Raw genomic sequence first — 27,153 nt, forward strand, 5'->3', positions numbered from 1 at the left:
AACATTCCTCTTATAAATTATATTGCTAATGTTGAAAACAGCGAAAGAAAAAAAGGTAAAGATATAATAAGAGCTATGATTTACAAGATTACCCATGTTCATAAAGATGGGACACCTTTAAGTAGATTGTGCTAAAATAATTGTGAGTCAATAATTTTCCTTCCTACTTAGATATTAATATTGACCTTTTTATATACTATTTTATTTATTTATTTATTTATTTATTTTAACATCAAGTACTGAATGAAATTTATATATATTATTAGTCAGAGATGGAAAAAATAGCTGCTAGCCAACCAAAGGGTTTGGAGAAAGAGAAAGATCATAATGATATCTATTCTCAAGTATTTGGTGCAGAAAGAGGCGGTTGTGTTCGTGGACTAGGTTTGGGCCCAGCTTTAAGGCTGTAACACAGATATACCTTCTCCTTCATATATTACAGAAAAAGCTATAGAGGAAAATAATTCACTACGAAAAAGTTGATTTTCTTGAACGTAAGTTTGCTGAAATGAAATCATTAATAAAGAGGCCTACTAATATTGACCAGACTGATAATATACTAGTTGAATTTGATGATGAGATATAGATTTTTACTTTACATATATTTGTTTGCTTAAAAGAGTGAGTTGTAAAATTATGACACATTCTTTTTAAACATAGGATATTTTTCAATAAAAAATTTCTGATTAACCAAATGTAGGTGATGTTGAACATTATAATCCCGATGAACAAAATGAGAAAGATGCATATTCTTTCTCATCTAGTCATGTAATTCCTTCATATCAAGTAATATATGATATCTTATATATTTATTTTAACAATTTTTTTTTAAATTGGTTGACAACACATTGTACTACAGTTTCGCCTATAGAAAAAGAAGAGAGTTCAACAGGACAAATCAAGAAAAGTAAGTTTTTATGTAAAATTTTTTTCTCTTATATGTATGATATTTCATATATAATGTATGATTTTTAGTTTATTTATGAGTGTGGTATATGTCAATATTTTTATATAGTGAAAATAAAGTACACTTGTTGTCTATTGAAAAACCTCATCATATAGTAGCAAAAGAAATTTTATTTAGCATCGAACCAGATATGATTATAGGTGGAGAAATGTTAGGACAACAATTGGGAGGACTATGTGAAGTGGCAATTGTGGTCGGTGAAAACTTAATTCGTACTACAGAAAACTTATAAAAAAATAGGTAATATTGCAAGACAAACAATTGCTTGGCCATTATATCTAGTATGTGTGGTTACTTATTTTATTAATTTTTTAATTGTATAAATTTTTATATGTGCAAATTTGTAACCGATCATATGTCATATTTTTTTTCTACAGATCAAACAAGCAGGTAAATGAAGTAGAATAATATCGTGGATCTCAAGTTTTTGGTTTTCTATTATGATTAGATATATATATATATATGTCTTATTTGGGAATATAGTTTTATTATATTTCTATTTACAGTGAAAATTTTATTTATGAAATATTGACTATTTAAGGTGATACATTTTTTTACTGTATTGAACATAGATGTCTTCTTTTGAAGACAAACTTTCTTATGTTTTATTTAATTATTGAAATTATAATGAAGAGATTAACTAGTTATTTTTTTCGTTCTTTTGGGAATTTTGTTGGTCTAGCAAGTTATTTGAAGTATCAATTATGATATCTTTATTTTTATAATTTAATAAATATATTTCTATTCGTGTGTTTATATGTCGGGCACGCAACATATGCTGACGTTTATATATGTCGGCATATAAACCTTCTATGGCATATAAACATGATGTGAGAATCACTTTTACGGGTGTTTACTAAAAATTGGACAACAATATTTGTCGACGTATCTAAATATCAAGATATAAACATTTTATAACATATAAATCTGTCGGCTAAAATTATATTTCTGGCATTTCGTAAATGCTGGTATATCTATTTTGCCTGGCATGTATCTATGCTGGCACATATAGTTTTTCTGGCATTTATAAATATTGGTCATCCAACTTAAACTGATTTAATTAATTAATAGTAAAAATATTAGCCAGCATTTATAATTGTTGGCCAAAATATTTATGTCGGTGACTATTTATGCTAGCTAACATATTTATTGTGTCACTTTAACTGCCAGAACATTAGTTACTGCCAGCGTGTATAAGAGCTGGCAAAGAGATTTTTTGGTTAAAACATGGATTCATTTACATATATATCAACTCTATTTTTTTGTTAATAACTTTCTTGAAATAGAACATGCTATTGTTTGATCATGCTGTATTTTTGAGAGCACAGCATTTTTTGAACTCTTTAAAATCTAATAGATTAAGGATCTATTGGTGCAGATAATATAAGAAATGTTACTTTTAGGTAGAGAAGCATCTGCCATTAAATCTCTTAAGGTGTTTAATTTTGTAATTTAAAGACATGTCCATCACTGGCATGTTATTTAATTAGGAAGAGAAGGGTATGGATTATTCAAATTTTGTTCATTAGTAAAATATATAATAAAATAATATATTAGTATATTGCATTTCTTCAAATTTTCAAGCTCTTGCAGTACTCAAAATTCAGATATACTTAAATTCATTTCTTTTTCAAATCTATCTAAACCTCTATTTTATTTATACTTTATTTATTTAAGGTATCATTAGTATTCAATTTTTATTGAAATCCAATTAAGAGTTAGTTTATATTCAAGTCCAGCTAAAACCCAATCACTATTTGGCTAATATCTATATCCATTTTATTTAAATATAATTTTATATGTTATTAGAAAAAAATATCCGATCTATTTTCACCACTATTCTGAGGCCATGTTTTTTTTTTAATATTAAGAGCTGAGAACTCAGCTAGTGGTTACATCACGAGTCTGAACGGATCTCAACCTATCCGAAATCAGAATTGTTACCAATTCCCGGGGTAGCTTATCGCTTCCCACAACTGATTTTCTTTCTAGCTTGGCCAACCAGTCAGCTACTTTATTTCCTTCTCGATAGGTGTGACTAAACTTAACCTTTCGGAAGGAAGACAAGATAGAAAAATATCTTTGGGTGATTTCTCTCAAACGCTAAGGGCCACTATCCTCCCCTCTAAATACTTTAATCAATGCTAAAGTATCCGACTCTACTATCACTCTATCCCATCTACTATAGGTCGCTTTCAAGCCCATCTGTAAGGCCCACAATTCGCAGTAGCTTGCTGAAGAACTTCTTTATCGGGTCTGCAGCTGCATGAAGTAGTTGCCCCTCCTCATTCTGAGGCCATGTTTTAGTTGGGCTTTGGGCGACATCAGGATTCAGGAAGGACTGATGCTGGGGGCGCTTGGCGACTTGGCGCGCTCCAATCGGGACTGGAAAATAAGCTACATTTTACCTAATTTCGAAGATTAGGTCGGTCTTTTGTGTCAGATTTGTGATTTGTGCTGAGCCTTCTCGGGCCGGTCAGCGGCTCAGGGTCTCAGGGAGTCTGTATGTACGTGGGTAAACGGCCTTTAGTCTGATCGGACGTCCCATCTCACCGGTGTTCAGTAGAGATTTCCTCAGCGGAATGGAGGCAAACAAAAGATAGCTTGCAACTAACTGGTCGATGATGGCTTATTTCGATTATTAGTTATATTTCATATTAAAACGACCGATTCTTCTCCTATCTTGGAGTCTCAAGAGTCCAAAGGACTCTTATGAATTATTAACTCAGATGAACAAAGAGGGGTGGGTATAATGATACTTCTTATTATCATCTCTTGCACTCGCCTTGTTGGACCCAACCTCTACTTGTCCACCACCCCTACTTGAGCTTTCTGTGAAAATTTTCAAGTAACAGGAAGTGAGAGCTTCAATTGTGAAGGGAGATTTCTCGCCGAGGACGAAGGAGGGAATGGCTTCCTGGCCGTCTGCGGCGGTGCAGTCGAAGGAGAACTGGGACTGGATGCTCCCGGGCCCCCCCAGCCGCAGCAACGGCGGCTGCTCCGATTGTAGCCCCGGTGGACTCCTTGCCTGCGGCGCTGGAAGTAGCATCGTTGTGGCGGATCCTCGATCTATGCAGGTCGTCTCGGTCCTGCCGATGCCTGCCCCTTCCTCCACGTCCCTCTACCCGTACCCCTCCATTGTCGCCTCTTCCACCTCGGCTAACGCTCTTGCCCCTTTCGTCACCTCGGTCCGCTGGACTCCGCAGCCCCTATGCCATGACCTCTCCGCCCACGACGAACCCTCCAATTCCCACCTCCGACTTGCAGTCGGTGATCGCCAGGGTCGCATCGCCCTCTGGGACTTCCGATCCCGCCAGATCCTCCTCTGGTTCGACCTTGACTCCTCTTCCTCGGATAGATCTCGGCTAGGGATACAGGACATGTGCTGGATCCGGTCCGACTCCTGGCTCCTGGCCTCTATTCACGGGTCCTCCCTCTTGGTCTTGTGGGATGCCGCTTCAGGTCTCTGTCTCTGGAAGTTCGACGCAGCGCCGGAGTTCCTCTCCTGCATCCGCCGCGATCCCTTCGATGGTAGGCACTTTTGCACCCTCGGACTCAGCGGCTTCCTTCTTTCCGCCATCGCCCTCGGCTTCCGCGACGGCGAAGCCGATGTTTCCTTGCAGGAGCACCAGATCACCGCCGCCGATCCCTCCGAGTTCCAGAAGCTCGAGAAGGAGTCTTCCTCTGTCCCCTCGTCCTCCCCAGCCCTGGCCGCCTTCCCTCTCTTCTGTGCGAAGCTATCCTTTTCTCCCCATTGGCGGCACATCCTCCATATCACCTTCCCAAGGGAGCTTATTGTCTTCGACCTTCAGTATGGAACCTCGCTCTCGTCGGCTCCGCTACCCCGTGGATGCGGCAAGTTCATGGACTTATTGCCCGATTCCGACCTAGACCTGCTCTATTGTGCTCATCTTGATGGGAAACTAAGCATCTGGAAGCGCAAGAAGTAAGCCAATCCCCTCGCTTACTTTTCTTTGCATGCCTTCTCATTCCTTTTCTTTCTCGTACTTTCAGTTTCTCCTTTCTTTTTAATCTCAGACGCTATCGAGCAAGTCTGAAGTGGGAAGATACATACATTCTGACGTCATAGAGGAAGGTTTAAGGTTTAGAAGAGGAAAGCAAGTAAAATCTAAAGACAAGCTAGAAGAGGGAAGCTACAAGTAAATCTGACACATCTCTTCTAGTATAATTTGTTATGATATTGTGATACATCCTGATACACTAGGGAGGAGACAGAATTCGAATGCGATATTTCCAATTTCCTCACAACAATCACTCCACAAGTACAAGAAATTAGCCCAGCTACTGAGAGTTAGAATATGATGCAGTTTCCTGCATTCCTCTGCCTTATGATTTATGGGTTTCTTTTCGGATGTAATGTAGACTAACAGAGCAGAAGTCCTATTTGAAGGAATTAAATTATAGTCTGGTTTAAAGGTAGAAAAGGATAATCTTCATAGGATGCAATTGAATTCCCTCACAAGAATGTGAAAGATATATAGGGAGACTTGATAATTGAAAAGTGAAGATCAGAGGAGACCAATGGAAGAGGAAAGTGAGAATAAGAAAGAAGAAGAGGGGAAAGATAAGGGGTGAAATTTCCTACAATTTTCAAAAATCACTACAGAGAAGTAACAGTGTTGGGTCTTTGTTTGGCTGTATATATATAGACCCTGAGATGGCACCAAAATAAGAGTTAAGTTTCCTATCTTTAAGGAGTTCTCCATACCAAGAGCTAAACATAATCCTAATTCATAGTCCTATAAATTGTTCCTAAGGTACATAAAATATTTTGAATTATATTAACCTAAAATATAGCCTTCATCAGTGCTTCTGCTGCAACAAGGATACTCAATTCCTCCATGATCTTGGATACTATCCAAGTATTTGTTTAGCTAGTTCCTGCTTGCAATTATCCAACTCTTTTGGGACAACTTGTAAGTGGTGCCATGACATTGAATAGTGTAGAGAACTAGATATCATCCTAAGCACTACATTTATAGCTGCGGCATTCCTAACAGCATATGTGCAATAGTGATTAGACATGATCTTCAAGGGGCCTGATGAGAAATGTGTCCAAGAATGGATGCATATTAGTGAGACGATCACATGCATGTATTGTTAAGACTCATATCTCTTACAGGATTCAAACTTTATTATGTTATAAACTGTTGGCCTCCCCATTGCTTTTGTTTGCAGGGGAGAACAGGTGCATGTGCTAAGCACAATTGAAGAGCTGATGCCCTCAATTGGTTCTTCCGTTCCATCTCCCTCTCTTCTTGCTGTCACCCTTTGTCAGTCAGAATATGCTATTCAAAATGTTGACAGGCTTTGCACAGACTCATTGTATACACAACCTTCACATATTGTTGACTATGCTCCTCAAGAAAATTTTAACAAAGATATGGATAACCATTGTTACCATTCAAAGGCATATATAGTCTCCATTTCTGATGATGGGAAGATCTGGAATTGGCTTTTGACTTCTGATAAAGCGAGAGAGTCTCCACAAGCTTCAATCGATGTAAACAGATCTACTCAGGTTAGTGAAGAAAAAATTTCAGGGACAAATATTATGTCACTGATGATGCTTTTTCTGGCAGCTGCCAGACTTGATAAATATTTAGATCCTGTCAAGTATAGCAATGGTTGTTTACCAACTCAAGTTACAAAACTAGAATTTTCTAGAAAGGTCGTTTTATGAATCTATTTGACCTTGTGTTCTTATGTTGAAACTCTAATGTAGAACTTATTGATTATTCGCTACTGTTTGTTCTTGGAAGTTGAAACTTGTGGAATTTTACGTTGATAGTTCTGATAGTATGTACTGTTGTTGCTATCGTAAGTTCTGGTATTTGCCTTGCGAACAGAGAATAAGCACCTAAGTTTGCTACCAAATAAAGATGAACGGCAAAGCTTCATCCCTGTCTCTTTCTTCAGAGGAATCTTGGCAGTTTAAGAAGTAAGGCACACATGTAGTGTGGTCCAAAATCACCCTCTGAGCTCTAATCTGTCCCTAGAATGGACACAAGGGATGAACAGGGGAAATGAAGCATTACTCAGATGAACAATGACCTTAGGGGTGTAATCAAGCTGAGCTCTGATCAAGCTTGGCTCGAAATTAATTTCAGACCTATTTTTAGAATCAAGCTTGAATTTATACTCTTTTAATTCGAGCCAATTTTGAGCTCAAGCCTAAATGAACCTATCAATAAGCAGATTCAAGCCTAAATCAAGCTTGGATCAAGTGAATCTATTAAATTCAAGCCTAAATTGCACCTGGATCAATCTTGATATAAGCTGGAATGAAGCTTAAATCAAGCTTGAATTAGGCTTGGGGCTAATGTTACAAGCCTTTAGATCTTGATCTAAAGGTTCCTCTTAATTAGATGTATTATATATTAATATATTATATAATATTAAATACTAAATTACTAATTGGGACTGATTGAGCTGACTTGTGATCAAGATCAAGCTCGCTTCAACATTAGATTTGATCCTAGTTCAGCTGATCAAGCTCGACTCATTTCAATAATGACCTGAGCTTGATTGAGCCTTATCTAGCCAAGCTTGAGTTCGAGCTGAACTTGAGTTGGCTTGATTAATTTTGACAGCCCTAATGTTATATGCCTCTTGTGTTTATGGTTTTGCTTATTTTCCTGCCAATCTGTTTTGATCTCTGTTGTTTTGCTAATAGTGTAACAGTTTGTCAAGCTATCTGTCATCTTGAAACTCAGACTAAATAATATATAAGTACACAACATACCTTATCAAATATTATTGTCTGCATCTATATACATAGGTATCTACAGGCTTGTTGGTGTCCGCCTGTACAGTGAGAACTTTTACTTAATCTGAAAAAATTGAACACATAAGGAAAGTCAAGCCATCCAAATTAGACAGACACCTACTGAAAGTTGGAGGCTGGCTGCTGTCTACAACGTGAAACTGTATGCAATACAAGGGTAAAGATGTATTGCTCTAGCAATACAGTTTCTCGCTTTGAAGCACACTCGCCTTTTCAAGGTTTTAGTGGCAATATGAATTCCCTCATAAGCAGACTTTTTGAGGATGGCACCACAAAGTCCACCTATGTTTAAAGATAGAAACTAATTCTACTGCTTTAATTTTCTTTCCTTTCCAGCTGCTCCATTTTTTTTCTTTTATCTATCTGGTTCTTCATGTATGGTGTACTCTGTAAGTGTTTTCTTTCTCTTTGCAGATTAGCTTGATCGGAGAGCTTCATCTTTTTTCATCTACAGTGACCACTCTAGCTGTACCATCTCCATCTCTACTTGCTACTTTGGCCCGTAATTCCTCCATTCCATGATCTTATGTTTCTTATTGAGTTTTATCTTCATTTGAAACTTTGCGATATGTTTATATTGTGATTTTCTATCTGAAGGTGGCGGCAACAATCCTGCGCCAGCTGTTCCACTTGTTGCTCTAGGAACTCAAAGTGGGACTATCGATGTTGTAGATGTTTTAACCAATGCAATTGCTGTGAGCTTCTCTGTTCATAACAGCACTATTAGAGGACTGAGGTGGCTTGGGAATTCTCGGCTTGTTTCCTTCTCATACAGTCAAGTATGTCTACATAGTAATGCAGCCATGCAGATGCTCATTTTCTTTCAAAAGTGGTAATGTTATTTAGAGACCATTGTATTGACAACTCCATGCAGAAAATATTTAAGTTTTGCATTATTAGGGAGGGGAATGGAAGGGGATGGTGAGGGGAAGGGTTGGAGGGAAGGGGAAGGTCATGCTACAAGGACCAAAATACAGCCTTTATCTCCTTATTGGTTGTTTGCCTTTGTCTATTCCACGATGTGAACTTCCAAGTACATTAAGAAATAATAAACTTTTATTTGCAAGATAGCGACTGTTGGTAGGTTGTTGCTGCTTGTTGAGACTTCTAACCTTTGAGAATAGGATGCGTACCCCTGGCTGGCATAGTGATGGGAATTCCAAAAAAAAGAAAAAGAAAAAGATGGAAATTTGAGAAAGAATATTTTTGTGGAGATTCCACATTTATCCCTCTTCCCCTTCTCCTCCCTCTTCTCATATTTCCTTTTATTTTTTGTGGTGGATCAATGCTTCTTTTATCCCTACAATCTATGTGAGTTTGATTTTCTTTCCCCGACGGTTTAATGAGTTATTTTCTATCTAGCCATGCTAATATGAAAATAGTACTTGGATCAATGCTTCTTTTTTCTTTTCTTCCACTCTCTCTCTCTCCCCTTTGTTGCAGCACTTTTAAGTAAGTTAATTTTTTTTGTTTTTAGGCTTCATATGTGAATAATTATTATTTTCTCATTTTTTTTTAATTTTAGAAATTTTCTGTATTTTTAAATAATATTTAGAATTTTATGTAATTAAAAATAGCTCGATCCGATTCGAGCAACCAATATAGCCGATAAGTATCGTTTTTTTCGAGAGGCTAATCCTGATTCCGGTATTGATCTTGATTTTTCGAATATTGGAAAAATGGTTGAAAATTTGAGAAATAATATTTTTTTGAGGATTTCACTTTTATCTTTCTTCCCCTTCTCCTTCCTCTTATCCTACTGTCTTCTTCTCTCTTTTGTGGTGAATTTCACGCTTCTGTTATTTTGATTTTCTTTCCCCCATGGTTTGGTGGATTATTTTTAATATCTTATCTATTTAGCCATGCTAGTATGAAAATGATACTTGGAGATAGATAAAGAGATTTATAGAAACCCTATCTTTTCTTCTTCGGGGTGAATATAGGAACCTCCTTATCTTTTTTCTGTATTAGTATTTTTCCTCTTCCCTAAGCCACATCACATATTTGCTGACTCTAGGTGATTGTATATGTTGGTCATCCTTGGTTGACACTCTCTAATGAACATTGATTAATGTTGTTTCTAAATTCATGATAATCAATATCTGCTAAGTCTAGTTGGCTTAGTTTCATACTTATTTGACTGCTTGAATGTTGAAATCCATGTGTCTGATTTTCATAGAAGTCATTGGCATAGTTCTGTAGTTTCTCCATCATTCTTTTTGCTTAGAATTATGTTAACTTGCAATTTGTTGTATTTTAATTGACAAATAATATGATGAAATCAGGTAAATGATAAAGGAGGAGGCTACTCTAATAGACTTGTCGTAACTTGCCTTAGAAGTGGACTAAATCGTTCATTTCGTGTACTTCAAAAGCCTGAGCGTGCACCAATAAGAGCTTTGAGGTCTTCTTCATCAGGAAGGTAGGCGTCACCCTTGAATATACGCTTTCTTGTTTTTTAATACTTCACAACAACTTCTTATATTTATTGTCCATTTATGTTTCAGATATATATAGGAATCCTGTACTTGTATTCATTCAAGTTTCCTTATAGAAGGAACTCCCAAGTTTGTGGAAACTTTAAAATATGTGAAGAAAGAGTCATGTTGCTGAGATCTTCAGTTCTTTTCCTTATTGAATAGTTCCATAGTGGCTTTAATTGAAAGGGGCATCTCTGTTGAAAATGTCCAGAATAGATAGTTTAGGTTGCAATCTTCTTATCTATCTGATTGAAGTCCTAATCAGGATGTCGATTATAGTGTGCATTGGTATATCAGTGGGAACTAGGTTTTAGATCCAGGTATTACAGACTTAAAACTTTTTAAAGGAAACACGGTCAGTTTTGCACCACCTTTACTGGCAACTTGTGCAGTTCCACAACTGTCATCCTACATGTGACTGATACCATCAATTGTAGGAATTTTGACTGAATTACAGAAGGAACTCCTTGTGAAAATTCACTTTTTTTAATGCGCTTAGATATTCATTCTATTGGCTTATTTGATAGTTCTTGACAAATTTTCTATTATTTCTCTGGATATCTTTTTGATTGTTTTTCTTCAATGAGGGTAAGAATAAGATCAAATTATGGATATAATATTTAATGATGTGACTAAAACTTTATTGCAGGTATCTCCTTATTCTGTTCCGTGATGCTCCTGTGGAGGTGTGGGCCATGACAAAGAATCCCGTAATGGTATGGATTTAATTGTATTTATGCATATTATAGATCTGGGGAGCAACAAACTTGCATGACACATGTTGAAATGTACTTGCAATCGCCTCAAACATAGCAATATATCCTGCTGGAATTAAAAGCTAGCTTGTAAAAGTGTAAGTTAGGGCCACATTCTAGGACATCTGACTTTGTTTACAAGTGATCAGTATCCCTTGTTATGATATTTGCAAGGAAACTGTGCTCTGATTGTCAGGAATAAGAAGGCTTCAAGCTGGACATTCTTTGTTAACTTCTGAAAGGAACCTTTAGAAGTTAAGATCTTATTATTGGTGTTTGTAATTTCTAGTACTTCATTTGCCAGCTCAAAATATACTAACTATTCTGGGCGTTGTGTGACCTAGATCTTTCTAAATTCCACAATTTACCACTTAAACTAGGCAATATGGCCGTCATGCTATACATATTTTATCTGTTATGTGTGATTGAAATTAAGTATTAACTGAGGCTATTCTGTAAATCTGAATAAGACAAAAAATTTCAAGATTTATAATTTTCTTTATTTTCGTTTTGTCTTATGTAGCTTCGGTCATTGGCTCTTCCATTTACGGTGTTAGAGTGGACGCTTCCAGCCGCACCCAGACCTTCATCTAAACAACCATCATTATCCAAGGAGCAGTTATCTGTTACAAATTCAACTGGAAATGCATATTCTGCAGATCCTAGTAAGGAACTTTTTTCTTATTAACAGTCTTCTCTGAAGATCCTTGGGCATTCACAATTTATTCAATGGTCACTTGTAACTGCAGCTTCAATTTATTTGTAAGATGACAATATCTCTTGTTTTTTGTCATAGAGATAACAAGCTCAGAAAGCTCTGCGGATGATACATCCGAAAGTTTTGCTTTTGCATTAGTTAATGGTGCTCTTGGTGTTTTTGAAGTACATGGGCGGAGGATACGAGATTTCAGGTAATAGAGTGTTTCTTCAAAAAGTTGATACTGTAAGAATCACTAAAACTGGAAACCCACTAAGTTATCTGGCTTATTTGGCTTGAAGTCAGAAGGATTTTTAGAACTTTTCAAGGACCCTATTCTTTGCCAGATACCACTAGGAATATTTCTTAGTTTACTTATTTTTCACAGAACACCATATTCAATAAACTTGTGAAGGCATCTTCTTAGAGGAGTTTGGAAGTTTTATGGAACAAAATATAATGGAGAGAGCTCTTTTGTCTAGCCATATTTTTCAATGTAATGTGATAGTTCTTCCTGCATCTCTATTTTATTGCTGATATGTTGACATGCTACCTTTTCTAAATTCAAATTAAGTTTTGTGTATTCTTGAAGACCTTTAATAATGCTTATATGATTATAGCAAGCATAATCTTGTGGTTCTGTTACTTTTCTTTTCTCTAGGCTTATTCACTCTCAAATTGCTGGAGAGAGAATTATCTTTCTTTGAGATTGTAATTGTTGTAAAAGCTGACATTTTGATGGTCTAGTCTGCTACTAATCCTTTCCTTATAGATGAGTTTTATATATTAAATGGTCTGATTCCCAGTTACTAGATTTTGCTTGTGCATCATTCTTTGGATTCTCATTATCCTAAATCTTTCAGACCAAAGTGGCCTTCTTCTTCATTTGCTTCTTCAGATGGATTGATTACTGCCATGGCATATCGTCTTCCTCACGTAGTATGTATTATGTGATGTAACAAACCTGTTCATCTTGTAATACGATCATGACTTTTACTTAAGCAGGATCAAACTATGGATTATACAATCATGACTTTTATTGATTCTCTTCAGGTAATGGGGGACAGGCTAGGTAACATACGCTGGTGGGATGTAACAACAGGCCTTTCTTCATCTTTTAATACACATAGAGAGGGGATAAGGAGGATAAAGTTCTCCCCAGTTGTTTCTGGGGATCGTACTAGAGGGCGAATTGCTGTACTGTTCTCTGATAACACATTCTCAATTTTTGATCTTGTAAGTATAACAGAGTTGATTTTGTGTTTTCCTCCATATTAGTGATCTTGGTTCAATAGCACTATTATAATTGATTCTATATTGAGAATATGTTGATATTCAGGACACATCAGATCCATTGGCGAATGCCCTTCTACAACCTCAGTCTCCTGGAACCCTTGTTCTGGAACTTGATTGGTTGCCAATGCAAAAAAGCAAAAATGAGCCGCTGGTTTTATGCATTGCTGGAGCTGATAGTAGCTTTCGCCTTATTGAGGTTAATATGTATGTTCTTCCAGTCATATCAGTTATGTTTATTAACATCCTGATTTTCATTTCCTGTACTTATATTTTGATCCACAGATTTTCTTTTTCATGTCTATAAGTAAAGCACAAAAGAGCTAAAGGAATTAGTTTCATAGTACATTTCATGTGATGTTAGAATGAGGATGGTTTCTGAATGCTTGACATGGTAAAATTTATCTCTAAGTGACTTGTATTGGCAACACCTTGAGATATAGATTGGATTAAGGATTCTTGTGTCATATGGTCAGTGGCATAGGGATTGCTGGCTGGTAGTCATCTGCAGTATATGTGCTAACCGATATAGTTGTGATGGGCGGGACAGTGTCATGCAGAATAATATGCCTGTTCAAAATCCGTTGGCAAGGTGTCAATATAGTGGCATGACGCAATATGGGTTATGCAAGGAAGCATTGAAGAAAAGATAGATAGCCACAATCCATTGATTCATGTAGGAATGTTGGAAGGAAACTCTTTCTTAATCTGTTGGTTCTTATGTATATCATATCAAAGGCATCAACTTTTGAAGAAACATAAAAGTAAAAAAGTTGAGAAAAAATCTCAATGATTCATCAAGAAATAAGTTATAAATTGAATTGAACTCCCCCCTTTGGCCACATGCCTATAGAACTATATATAGACTAATATAAGATTCAAAACCCAAATTCGATATAAAGACATACTTTCCATTTATGGAACGCTTTGATTTAGATCATAAAATCCTAATTTAACTTGTATTGAACACTCTGGAACAAATGGAATCAAATTTCGAGTTCTACAATGAAAGATATAAGCAAAACAAAACTTTCCTAAAATAGCAAAATCACTGATTTCAAGGTCTAAACAATGGAATTTGCCTTTAGTTGTGATGAATTTTGATAAGAATCACATTTTTCTTCAAGAATTGAATCTTGTTCAAATAAGAAATCATTGCAACTTGCTTTCTTATTTAAAGTAGAATTTCTTTTTAAATACAAATATCTTTGTAAGATTTTATTTTTAGTTAGTACCTCTTGAATGGATTAGCAAATTAAATTTTAATTTTGGATCCTTTTAGTACACTGAATTTACCTTTTTTTTCCAACTATATTTGTGGGTCGGCATGGAGAGTATTAACTATTAAGACAACTCCAAGTATCTATGCTGATAAGTATGCTATGTGCCTATGTGCAGAACCATGCCAGTCAGCATACACAACATGACATTATATGAATCAGAGCCTATTCATCTATTTTATTTTTATATCCTTGAAGTATTTACAATTTTTTTTTCATGATTTGACATTAATAATATTGTAGTAAACAATGATGGTTGTGCCACCATCGGCATAGGGCGTGCTAGTGACACACCCCTACGTACGATTGGCACACATTTATAATATTTTTAATAAATCTTTTAGGATATTTAAAGATGTTTTTCAGTTTTCGATATACCAATATTTAGTTTTTGGTTTAAATATATGTATTAAAAGTTTAAAATATATATTATAATGTTTTATCATTAGATTATTTTTATAAATGACATCTTATTAAAGATAAAACAACAGTTAAATATAAATATTATTCAACACATACTATGATTGAAGACATTTATTAAAACTAATATTAATGATTAAATACTTCATAAGATAATTGAACACATAATATTAATTGATAGTAGTTTAATTATTAAAATTAATATCTAGTTGAACGTAAAATGACGAGGAGGATCAAAGACTTTATTTGCCGGCACAAGTACATGAGAATGTTGCATTAAATATTGTTGATATTATTCAAAATCTACTCATTGATAATATTGTTTGTTGTAACGTCTCATATAGTTTTTATACAAATAGAATTTTTATAATTCTTCTACGATATAATATGGATATGGATATTGAACATACACTGAAATGAATAGCATCGGTACAGGCACAGGTACGGACACTCTATAAGCATATACAGATTGTGGATATAGAGTATAATAATAGTGTTCTGGCCTTGGTGGGTGATTGATACGATGATAATCATGATGAACTCATATTATCTTGTGGGTGCACTTCTTCCGATGTCTTGTTACCTACAAACTCAAGTTCTTTGTAAGAAGACTATCTTTCTGAGAATGTTGTATAATAGGGACGCATGTCTCATATCCATTATCACCGTCACTAGACTAAGTCTCGTTATTATTACCATCACCATCACTATCACCACTATCATCATCATCATCTTTAGTTTTATTATCATTAATTTTATTTAAGCTTTCTAAATGATTAATCGATTAGTTGATTTGATAATGATTGATGAAAATAAAATAAAATAAAATAAAAATGGTTCCACATGGCACAACGATCGGCATGCGGCCGTGCCAAATGGCACACAGTCGTGCAAGTCAGGCATGGCTCGGCACAGCATGCATGTCGATCGTCACGCACCCGTGTTGGTAGTAAGTACTATTCACAATATTCTAATAGCTTCACAATATAGTAGTAATAATTTGATATCTAGGAAGCACGAATACTCCATTTTGGGCGGAGTATCCGTATTCGATTAGAGTATCCGGAATTATAATAATTAATTTTTATTTTCGGATACGGGATGGATACGGCCTGGATACGGCTAGGATGCGTTTTTGATTTAAATGGGTAACTGGAGAAAATTTAATTTTATAAACTTGTTACTTGTTAAGCTTATTACCCTTTCGTCTCCCCTCCCCTCTCCCCTTGGCGCCCCTCCCCCTCTCTAAAAGTAACGTGCCCTAGCCTCTCTCCCTCAGCAATCAATGGCATCGCTCCGCTCTCTCTTGACGAACTAGTCGATAACAACACCCTCGACAGTCGATGATGACATCCTCAATGTCGATCTTCCTCTCTCACTCCTGCAATACTCTTTCAGTTTCTTCTCTAAATTTTTTTTGCTCTCACTCTCTCATGCCATTCTCCTCTCCCCCACCCCCTTTTTCTTTTATTTTCTAAATTTTTCTCTGTTTTCAGAGTAGTCTTTTCTTTGTTTTCCAGAGAACAAGACTTCTCTCTAAAACAGGGAAACTATACTAGGAATTCTCTGTTTTTCAAAGAACAAAAATTCTCTGTAAAACAGAGAAAATACTAGGTTTTCTGTTAAATTAGCAGGTAAATAATTTTATGAATGCAATGATATCTACTATTCTCATTTTGGTGCATTAATTGTTGTATGTTGTTGTATTTCTTGTCTAATTGTCTTTAATATCTACTACTCTCCTTTTTGCTATTAAATGCTTATGTAGATAATAGATATATTGAAATATTGAATGCTATTTTATGTGTAGGTTATCATTAGAATATATATATTTTTTGCACATACACATGTATAGGTTGTCATTAGAATAAAATCTTTTTTATATAATTTATTTATTGCCATATCCTAGACGTATTCGTATCCTGTTTTTGAGAATTTGCCTTATCCTCGTATCCTCCGTATCGTATTTGTATCCGTATTTGTATCCGTGCTTCATCGCTTGATACGAAAGGAATTCTTGGTTTGTGAGGATTGTATAAAGATGAAATTTATTTAGATTAGTTTTATGCTATCTAAAGAGTATTATGAGTCAACTCAGTTTTCCTAGGGGGCAAATATCATATTCTTTATGAAGGACAATTTGTAGGCTTGAAACTATTTGTAGGTTTCTTTGCATAGCTGAGTATTTCATTTCATGTAATCTACATTATATATCCTTATTTTGTTGTTCAGCAGTGACACCAAGACTACTACTGGTTCCAAGGCTAGGGCATCAAAAGAGAGATTTCGGCCAACGCCACTATGCTTACCAATATTATTGCCCACAGCACATGCATTGGTAAGATCCGTGTGATTCTTTCAAACAATTTTTATTGACTGGCTTGTTCTGAAAGAAGCTATTAAATGAAAATATATCGTCTTTAAGAAATACTGAAATAGCTTTTAACTTCAGGGAAGCTCCTTCAGACCATTTACATAAATGGTTTGACTTTGTGCATTGCTACTTAATGCTAGCTAATGCATTTTAACCTCATATAGAGCTTTTATTGGCAGAATTTCTGCTGTCTGGTACCTTCTATTTAGTTTCACCTTGGGCGAGGCGAGGCATATCCATATCTTTTAAGAGGGAATCATCTTTTGTAAATACTCTAATACTTATTTGATGTTTGCAGACTTCCTAAGATTATTCCCTTCATGTTTGATGTGAAGTTGTATTACCCTAATATTAGGCTCTTATTGATCAGTTCTAAGTTGGTCAGTTCTTAACAAATGATATTAGTACTAAAAGGCAACTTCCCTCTACAGGCTCTGCGAATGATGTTGCAACTTGGTGTGAAGCCTTCCTGGTTCAATTCTAGCAGTGCATCTGCAGAAATGTTAGCATTTCAGAATTCCGAAGTGGGTGTAGCATCTGTTGGAGACTTTCGCAGCTACATGATTGAGACAACACTTCCTGCGGTCGGTGATCCTGTGGTTCCTGAATTACTCCTAAAGATTTTAGAACCATATCGGAAAGAGGGTATGTTAGTTGGTCTTTTATCTTATCTTTGGAAATGCTTTTGTCATTGGTTGCGCAACCTGGATTGACATATATGCTCTCACCTTTCTGTGAGAAGGCTGCATTCTTGATGATGAAAGGGCTAGGATCTATGCTTCTATAGTGAATAAAGGTTCTGCTGCGAGGTTTGCCTTTGCTGCTGCAACCTTTGGGGACTTTTCAGAAGCATTGTTCTGGTTACAGCTGCCTCAAGCTCTTCACTATTTTCTGAGTAAATCAGCAAATAAATCTCCCCCGGACGTGTCACAGTCAACTTCTGTCTCTGAGACTGAAAGTATCTCTATGCTGAATAGGATAGCATCATGCGAAAGATCTGCTCCTGTCAGAATGACAAAATATGCTGCGGTAATTATTAGTTACATAGGTCGCTCTGCATTTTTTTCTTGATCTTCACCTTAGATGCCTCTTTTGCTAGTTTTTAGTGACTTATTACCTGAATAAGAAAACTCTTTCTGATGATTGAAATGACTTGGTCCTTTGTTCTTCACTTCTTGGAGGGAACAAGAACTCTACTCCAAATTTTGTTGGTTTATATAGTTAACTCGAAACTCATCATCTGGTTTGCAGAATTATGGGCAACTTAATCTGATGGCCTTTAATAAAGAGGAGTTGTGGGGAAATGCAAATGAGAGAATACCTTGGCATGAAAAACTGGATGCAGAAGAAGCAATTCAGAAACGTGTTCATGAGTGAGTTTCAAATATCTTACATTTTTTGGTAAATGAGGAATTATCTATCAAGCTTCTTAGTGGTCAATATATATACATATATATATATGATCCCAATAGAATATCCTTTTAATAACTGATAGATAATGATAGTCCATGGTACCCTTCACTATAAAAGTTAAAGTGTTGAAAACTTGAAATAAATACATTTCAACCAAAGCATCTATGTAAAGGATGTATACTGATTATTGCTACAGTTGAAACTATGTATGCCTGTCTACTTGAAAATGGCTGTCTGGCATGTTAGGAAACACCTGGAGATTCATAAATGGGTTGTTTCTAATATCTTGGTTAAGCTCTTTACTGAATCTGGCATGACATGCAACAGAAGGGGTTCATTTGGGCTACAAAAGAAAAAAAGAAGAGATATTTTAAAGTTCTTAGAGTTTACTGATCAAGCCATCATATTAATGAGGTCAGTCTAGGAAGCATTGACCAGGATATGTTGGATTAACAACATCACAGGAGGTTAGAAGAGGTCCAGACTTGAGACACGATAAGCTTCACACTGCATGGAGTCATGAACTCCTTATCGTTTCTAATTACTGAGGATCTTGATTGTCATCCAGAATGAACTATATACCTCATAGGCTAACAATATGGTGTTTCTAAATATGTGAAGCCAGGATACTTCAATTTGTTGCTGTGTTTATATTAGATTCATAGTAGGAACGGTACTAGTTAGATGCTCCATGATATATGTCCGATACTATGAACCAATCTCTTAAAATGAAAACAAGATAATGCTTCGATACTTCTAGTTCAATTTATTTTGATTATTTTGATGTATTTACTTGACTAGCAGGAAATAATGTTGAAAGTCTCTACCATGTGCTATTGCAAACATATCTTTTGTGTCGTTCATGCTATAATATTCATTAATGATGACAAATCTTAGGGAGGTAACTACTACATCTCCAGTTGGGTAGGGGAGGTCCATAAGGCATAAATATTGGCCAAAATGTCACATATTATAATGAGTTATAATTTATAGATTGAGCTCGAACTTGGGAGTTAATCTCATAATGAGAACTATTATGATTTCGTAGAGGCATATGCATTGAAGTAAAAAACTTGGAGTTAATCTCATGATGGGAACTATTATGTTTTAGTTATGCATGTGCATACTATCATGTCCCATCTTATTGTATCATTGTATTTTAAGAGCTGACCAGTGCTATATCTGTTATTATGTCATTCTTGTGCCTCTTGCTCATGTCCCATCTTATTGTATCATTGTATTTTAAGAGCTGACCTGTGCTAGTGCTATATCTGTTATTATGTCATCGTTGTGCCTCTTGCTCATATCCTGTCTCTGTAATTTCAAATCTTTGTAATCTGTAAACTCCAGGCTTGTCTCTGTTGGAAACTTAGAAGCTGCAGTCTCCTTGCTACTCTCGACACCACCTGAAGGATCACATTTTTATCCCAATGCTTTACGAGCAGTAGTGCTATCCTCTGCTGTGTCACAATCTTTGCATGAACTTGCAGTGAAGGTAAGTGATGGTGCTATGCTGAAAATTCTTTCTTGTTTCTTGATCTAATTTAAATTGAAAAGATAATCTTAAATGTGTACGCTGGTTTCAGCTGAATAAATTATTTTAATTTGTTAGAACTGTTCTCATAATGCTATGTGCAAATTATTTAAATTTGGAGGTTATGTTCATAGGGAGTATGTCTGTTTTCGAGCTATAATTGCATTATCTTCTTTTTGAACTGCAATATTGCAGGTTGTTGCTGCCAATATGGTGAGAACAGACAAATCACTGTCCGGGACGCATCTTCTTTGTGCTGTAGGAAGGTATCAGGAAGCGTGTTCTCAGGTTAGCTACTGTACCACAGGTGCATCTTGGAGTTCATGATGCCAGTCCAATTTCTCTGAGATATCCCAAGTTCTTTATGTGACTTCCGATGATTAGTTTTAATAAAAGCAAAATATTGTCCAGGTTGTTCTAATGAGATATCATACACTATTTGGAGGATCAGATTCTATTTCATGATAGGTTCTTACATCCATACCATGAGTTCAGAAAAAAAAGGAACTAAAGTGGATCTTCAAGATTTTGGAAAAATCAAGTTGATGGTTCAATAGTTACTTGGGTTAAGCAACTTGAATCTTTTTTTGCCATTCCAGTCCATCTTGGCCAAGGTTGGAGCCTAGTTTAAACCTTTACTTCCATAATAATAATGAACCCTTTTTCCCTAAACATTCAAGCTTGCTGCTTCTCAGGAGGATTAACTAGGCTCAAATGTGCTAGCTACCATGAGTATTTTCAGACATTTCTTTCTCTATAGGAGGGATATGCCGAGAACATTCTATTGATGATTTTTTTCTGGAACTTCAAAAAAAGATAAAAATGTAACGGGATCCTATTCATAATATGTAATTTTTTTCCTTCCCCTTTTAGGCTATGACAGCTTATTAGAATGGTTGCTGATACTCTTGTTATTTTCCTGTAGTTTGTTATGTACCTTGATTTTCTTTTTCTTTTTATCAATGAAATGCTCCAGATTTAGCTTCCATGTAAACTTGTACCTTCATGAGAGTGCAGTAATAAGTTCCTCATCTCTTTCTATGTATTCTCTCCCTATATGGGTTGTTATGAAAGTTACAGTGCAGAACTTGCATATACTAATGCTCTATGTGGTCTATCTATAGCTTGATGTAGTCTACTCTTTTATCACGAGTGCTCTATTTTCATCCTATAATCACACTATTTAAAAATTTTCTATATACTAATTTTAAGTTTTAACATGTTCTAGCCATTTGTAAATAGTTTCTAGTCGCTAATAAGCTAATGCCTAATAGTTGCTGCTAATGCAATTAGATTATTTATACTATGATTATACATTGTTATTGGTTTGTTATGCAGTATAATTTGACAATATTTATATGGTGGTTTGTAAATTTTGTGTGGGATATATATTACATAAATTGTAATGTAGTTGGTAAAATTTTCAGCTTCAAGATGCTGGGTACTGGATGGATGCTGCAACTTTGGCTGCAACTCATTTGCACGGATCTGACTATGCCAGGTGGATTGTTGTAGTAGTCTTTTAGGAGTAATAAGCTTACCATACTTGCATGTTATTTAGTTTTCATGAAGTATTATAGTGCTTTAACTGAGATGTTCTGCTAATGATTTCCCGGAAATATATACCAGTAGGCAGCATTTTGTTTCAATTTCGTCTCAGCCATTATTTTCTCTAAATGACTTTACCTCTGTTACAAACTCCAGTACTAAACTACAAGTTGAATAGCATTGTTAGAACGTAAGGCCATAGAAAATAACTCTTATTTTTCCTTCTTATTATCCATGAAATATTCTATTACATGACACTATTTAACTTTTCATAATGTATAACTCTGCTACTTTCTTGACTATGACCTTTTAGCATCTTCAGAAGTATTGTACCTTAATATTGTAGTAATCAGATGAAAAGCAAATAACTTGTACATTCTATTCCAAGTTTATGAAGCTCTGTTTCATCCACTAGCTTGTTATGGAGAGATTAGACATGTTTAATCTGTTTTCGTCTATTTAATGTTTGGAATATGCTTTTGATTTTGGTAACCTGATGTTATCACTTAGTTGGCTTAATTTACTCATATTTCTGGTAGAAAACAGACCAATTAATGCAGGTCCTAGAAATAAATTCTATCAAGTTTAAGTTACACAAAGTATCCGCAGCTGTACTCTTGTTATAGTTGAGCAAACAGATTAACAATTTGTTGTTGCCTCAAAATTATGGTACCTATGCCTGTTCTAGGTAATGCAGGTGGATCTTTGTTCCTCTTTGTTGGTGCCTAACTTGATGTAGACCTGATAATTGCCGTAAAGTTTGAGCACAGGTCCTTTGTGGGTGCCAGGTCAATAGTTAGTATCAACTATCAACTGTGTCAATTGTATAAGTAGAATCAAAGCTCTTGTTTGATAACGCACACCATGAGTAGGGTATATGAGCAGCCAGGAACCATTGTTTCTGTGGTTCAGACTCACTCTTTTCCATATGGAATTATGGATGAAAAAGAGTTGTTTGCAGCAATATCTGAGTTGCACTTGCAAATCCTGTATTTCTGTACAAAGCATTGATTGTACCTTGAGTTTCCACCCAAAAGAAATAGAAATTATTTAAAGCTGTGCTTTCTCCAACTGGAATTCCATACATTTTTTAGTCCATTACTCTGGTTCCTGCAGGGTACTGCAGCGATGGGCTGACTATATTCTCCACAATGAACATAATATTTGGAGGTAACTTGACTTTTTGATATGCCATTTGAAAGGCTTAATTCTCACCCATCTGTTACTAAAGTCTGCTAACTAGTTCAAATGTGCCTTAGCAGAGCTCTTATATTGTATGTTGCTGCTGGAGCACTACCTGAGGCTTTAACAGCACTTCGCAACACTCAGCAACCAGACACAGCTGCCATGTTCTTGCTTGCCTGCCATGAGATATATTCACAGATAACTTCCAGATGTGAACCTGCAGATGAAGCATCAGGATCCTTAAATGGGAGGCAACAGATTCAGTTGCCTAGCGGGAATGTGGATGAGGAGGACCTGATAGCTGTTAGCGAATATTATGGGCAGTACCAGCAGAAATTGGTCCATTTTTGTGTGGATGCTGTACCGCTTGTTGATTGACTCCAGCACTTACATGGAGTACCAATTACTTTCTTGCAGGATGTGTCTTTAGCACATTTGACACCCTAAAATTTATCTGGTTTCTTCCATGAGTTGAGGCTTCTGACATGTTGTCAAACTTCAATGTAAAATGTTTGTTGCTGAGTTATCTGGCACCTATAAGCTGTAGCTGAGACATTAAGTGGGATTGCAGGCTATTGACACCTCTCCATGATGAGGGTAGCTCATGATTAAAATGGTAGAGAAGGGCAGCAGTGCAACCAAGTTGCTTCATTGTGTCTAATATTTTTTGATCAAGTATGTTTGGTATTGAACACAAATGACATTCACGAAGGTCAATTATCTAGAGAACATAGAGGGAAGCATCACTTGTTTTCAGCTACTTATGATGTTAAAAGTATGAAAGCTGTATTGGACAATTTTAATCAATATTGTGGTAATAGAAATTCATTTTTTTTGTGATCCAGAAATGTCAGTTTATTTTTCATACATGAACTTTTTCATCATACAGAGCTAAAAGAAGATAGAGGAATATTATTTATCTGCAATCTGCAGTTCCACTTGAAGGAGTTATGAATGCATTTGAAAACTGGCACCAACAGTTCTGTGGTTAATCTGAGACACAGTTTTGTGGTTCTTATATCCTTGCAGAGAGACACGACAAGTGTTCTAAGGTGGAATTATGTACTTCAGATATTACCTTCTCGCATCAGATCCTGCAATATCTGGAGAGTATATCTGTACGTTACTTCTCTATCGATAGGTATACTTTAAGATATTTTTTTTAATAGAACTAAATATATCCTACTTCCGAATGCAGGCTAAGCAAGGAGAAATTATTCTACAATGAAGTAGGTTTACATACAACAGTAGCGTGCAGAAATCTAGTTTGCACTCCTCTGAAAGAATGCTCAAGATCAATGGGATATGGACCAACTTGTAGGTATTGGAAGAACAACCTTTTTGTCCTCTGCATCTTGCTTGAAACTAGCCATCGTTCTGCGTTTAATCATCTGATGCATGCATTCCACTTCACCATCCAAAAGCTATTTAATCATCAGATGTATGGTCACCGTTTTACAGCAAGTCTTGGCCCTCAATGTTTTCTGCAAAAGGTTGCATTTTAACAGGCTGATACCAATGTCGTTAGGGCATAAATAGACAAGCATCATGTCTATGATCAACAAATTGTTTAGGATCTTAAATTGTACATTGATCCACTGCTAGTCGCTCAGTACAAAGACCTCGATCAAATATATTTTACAGGGAGTGCAGATAGCTGCAGCTTTCAATGATGAATTATCATCCTTTCGTTGCCTAAAAGGTGGCATGAGACCTGCCTCTTCCGAGGACCGTTGCTACTCATCCCTGATTCATATTTCATGAAACACGTTAGTAGTAGTAAGGATGTCAGAAGTCATACAAGCTACGAAGAGCTAAAGCTATAAAAATAAGAGCTGGATGCCAAAAGTGATCCACGCCTGCAAACACCCACAATAAGAGTGAGATAATTACGAGAAACAAGAGTCTCCGCAGCAAACAATAAAATTCTGTACCAACCAACTTTGATAGAGTTGCTAAGTACCTTCTTCATGACCAAAGAGGTCATAGGTTCAACTTCAACCCCAAATAATATTGTCGAGAAATTGTTTAGTGGTTGGTGGTTTGGTGGCTTAGTTTAATTTAGTTGATGATTCGACAGTGCGATTAGCTTAGAGGAACAACTTGGCAATGCAATGGCTTAGAGCAGATCTCGGCAGCGTTTGATTCGACGTAATTGTTCGGCAACACATTTAACTTAAAATTTAGACTAGGCAGCTAAAAGTTTATATCTAGCCTTCGGGCTTATGAATGATCAAAATAAAATAAAATAAAATAAAATTCTATGAAGAAAAGTGTGCCTAAAAAAGACCTAATACTTCTCTTGAGTAGTAATCTTCAATTGACAATTGTCATGTACAAGAGGATGAAGCTCTCTTTCCTCATGCCAAAATAGTACAGTGCACATAATAGCTTACGATCTCTTTGCAAATCGAAGGAATATTGTGCTTCCATCGGTCAACGTGATGCTGCAAGTATTCAAACAAAATAAAGGGACAATCATGACGGACTCGGAAACTTTTATAGACCAAAAAATGTGGTTAATCAACACAGAAGATGGAAAAATTCTTACAGACTAATGTGTAATGCAGACGAAATACCCTTAGAAAGTACAAGGTGAAGATATGGATAGGGTGAATTGACTGCATGAACAACAGATTCAGCTAATCCAGCTATTTTCATGCATGCAGTAGTCGGATGTTTACTTTAAGTAACTTATAACTCAATATACGATGTAGGAAGCAATACAGTGGGAAAGATCAAGATCCTTCGACAAAGTTTTGTCACCCCTTTCTTATTACCTTCCCCTTTGAGAATAAATGGCGACCTATGAAGGAAAGGCTCAACCTGTTCCAATAGAGGGAAAGATGTGCAAACTAAGTGAGCCTCCTCTTCTAAGCCAGCTAAGGAAAAGACGGACCCATGTTGCACCTCCTAGGCCTCTATCGCAGTGGTTGCACAAAGGGATCGTTCAGCCAACGGATGAATCCCCCTAAAAATTCTTGCCAACCTAAAACAACAAACCAAAGACTGCATAGTCTTAGAGGCTAAAGTCTTGGAGAGATGCAGGGCCTTGGATTGCTTAAAAATTATTCTGGCAAAACTATGGAATGGCATTAACGGGTTCTCGGTGGTGAACATCACGAATGGATTCTATGTTTTTAGTTTTGAGAATGCGAATGATATGAGGTACATCCTCTCAAATAGGCCATGAACCATCACGAGGATGGTGCTCAACCTTATCCCACAGCTAAACAACTTTCGGCTAACAACCAAAGCATTATTTATCGCCTTGGTGTGGATACAACTACACAATCTCTCGAAGGAGTACTGGAAATTAGAGTCCCTTATCCTGATGGTGGCTTACATCGAAAAATCATTGCGAGTTGACGAAACAACCCTAGACCACATCCACAGTAGATTTGCTAGGGTTTGTGTAGAGATCGACCTCAAGCAACCTCTTAAAATGGCAGTCTGATTGGGACCTAAGGAACATGAACTCGTTCAGCAAGTGGTCTATGAAAGCATACCCTATTCTGCTTCCAGCATAGGATGATTGGCCATCAGGTTGACGCTTGCCTAAAGTCGGAGACAGCAAGTCAACACATACCAACATCCCTTGCCCAGTTATGGTGCGCTGAGGAGGAGCTAGTGCCGGACGTGCCCACTACACCAGCATAGGTTGCCACCATTTTGGGCCTCGATGCATAGTGCAGCACCAAAGGAGAGTACAACGAACGGTGGATAGTCAGGATATTAAGGATGCCAAAGAGAGAGGCATTGTGAAACATGTTGCTCATGCCTCACACACGTTGCATCAACATGAGGCCAAAAGAGTACGAAGATAGGGGACCGAGATGATAAGGTTAGAAGAAACCCAATTTGATGCACGCTGCCCAGCTTGGGAGAAAACAAACATATAATTTAATGATGGTTGCAACAAATCAAGCAAATCAGTTGGCACAAATTTAGAACCAGACAAAGATAAAAGAAAAAAAGGTGCAGGGATCTCTTATTGGGAGTTCCACTAGCACACTAAGAAGAAAACCCACGCCAAAAGCTTCTAAGCTAATGGGACCCTCAAGTACAAAGAACCCAACTCTGGTGGGGCCCTTATGTAACGCCCCCGCCCGGCACGGACACGTGCACGCCCACGCGCCCACACGGCACGCGCGACGCACGCGATAGGTCAGGCGGGGCCCGTCACGCACAGATACACTCCTGTGCACATACAATCATGACATCATCAAAAACACCTACTAACATATCCATGATCACATAATCCATCACCAAATAAATCATACTCTTAACCAAATAAACCTGTTAACATATGAATATCAAAATACACAATAATACACACTAGACTGCTACATAATCTGGCAGGACCCACACAGGCCACAACAAACCATCAAGATACAAC

The 27,153-nt window shown here is 36.5% G+C and overlaps 1 protein-coding gene and 1 long non-coding RNA gene across 3 annotated transcripts; one reads left to right on the forward strand and one right to left on the reverse strand.

The window, feature by feature from the left end:
* The first annotated feature begins 3,260 nt into the window (after positions 1-3,260).
* LOC140771382 (uncharacterized) lies at positions 3,261-23,221 on the forward strand. 2 transcript variants are annotated; one of them, XM_073112902.1, is made up of 20 exons: positions 3,261-4,913; positions 6,167-6,509; positions 8,190-8,277; positions 8,373-8,554; positions 10,061-10,197; positions 10,905-10,971; positions 11,534-11,675; positions 11,807-11,921; positions 12,571-12,646; positions 12,761-12,943; positions 13,047-13,207; positions 16,933-17,038; positions 17,506-17,719; positions 17,817-18,103; positions 18,326-18,447; positions 19,838-19,982; positions 20,217-20,309; positions 21,449-21,522; positions 22,686-22,739; positions 22,832-23,221. In XM_073112902.1, the coding sequence occupies exons 1-20, from the start codon at positions 3,877-3,879 to the stop codon at positions 23,130-23,132; spliced, it is 3,927 nt and encodes a 1,308-aa protein (XP_072969003.1). In that variant the 5' UTR covers positions 3,261-3,876; the 3' UTR covers positions 23,133-23,221. The 2 variants fall into 2 exon arrangements, with proteins under 2 accessions (XP_072969003.1, XP_072969004.1); XM_073112903.1 differs by having other exon boundaries at positions 16,936-17,038.
* A 435-nt stretch (positions 23,222-23,656) lies between these two features.
* LOC140771383 (uncharacterized) lies at positions 23,657-26,684 on the reverse strand. Its single transcript, XR_012106155.1, has 3 exons — positions 26,264-26,684; positions 24,092-24,500; positions 23,657-23,857 (listed from the first exon to the last, which is right to left on the reverse strand). It is a non-coding gene; the product is annotated as an uncharacterized lncRNA (long non-coding RNA).
* Positions 26,685-27,153: the final 469 nt, after the last annotated feature.

Source organism: Typha angustifolia, chromosome 11 (assembly GCF_048772165.1).
Source record: "Typha angustifolia cultivar Huaian chromosome 11, ASM4877216v1, whole genome shotgun sequence".
Lineage (NCBI taxonomy): Eukaryota > Viridiplantae > Streptophyta > Magnoliopsida > Poales > Typhaceae > Typha > Typha angustifolia.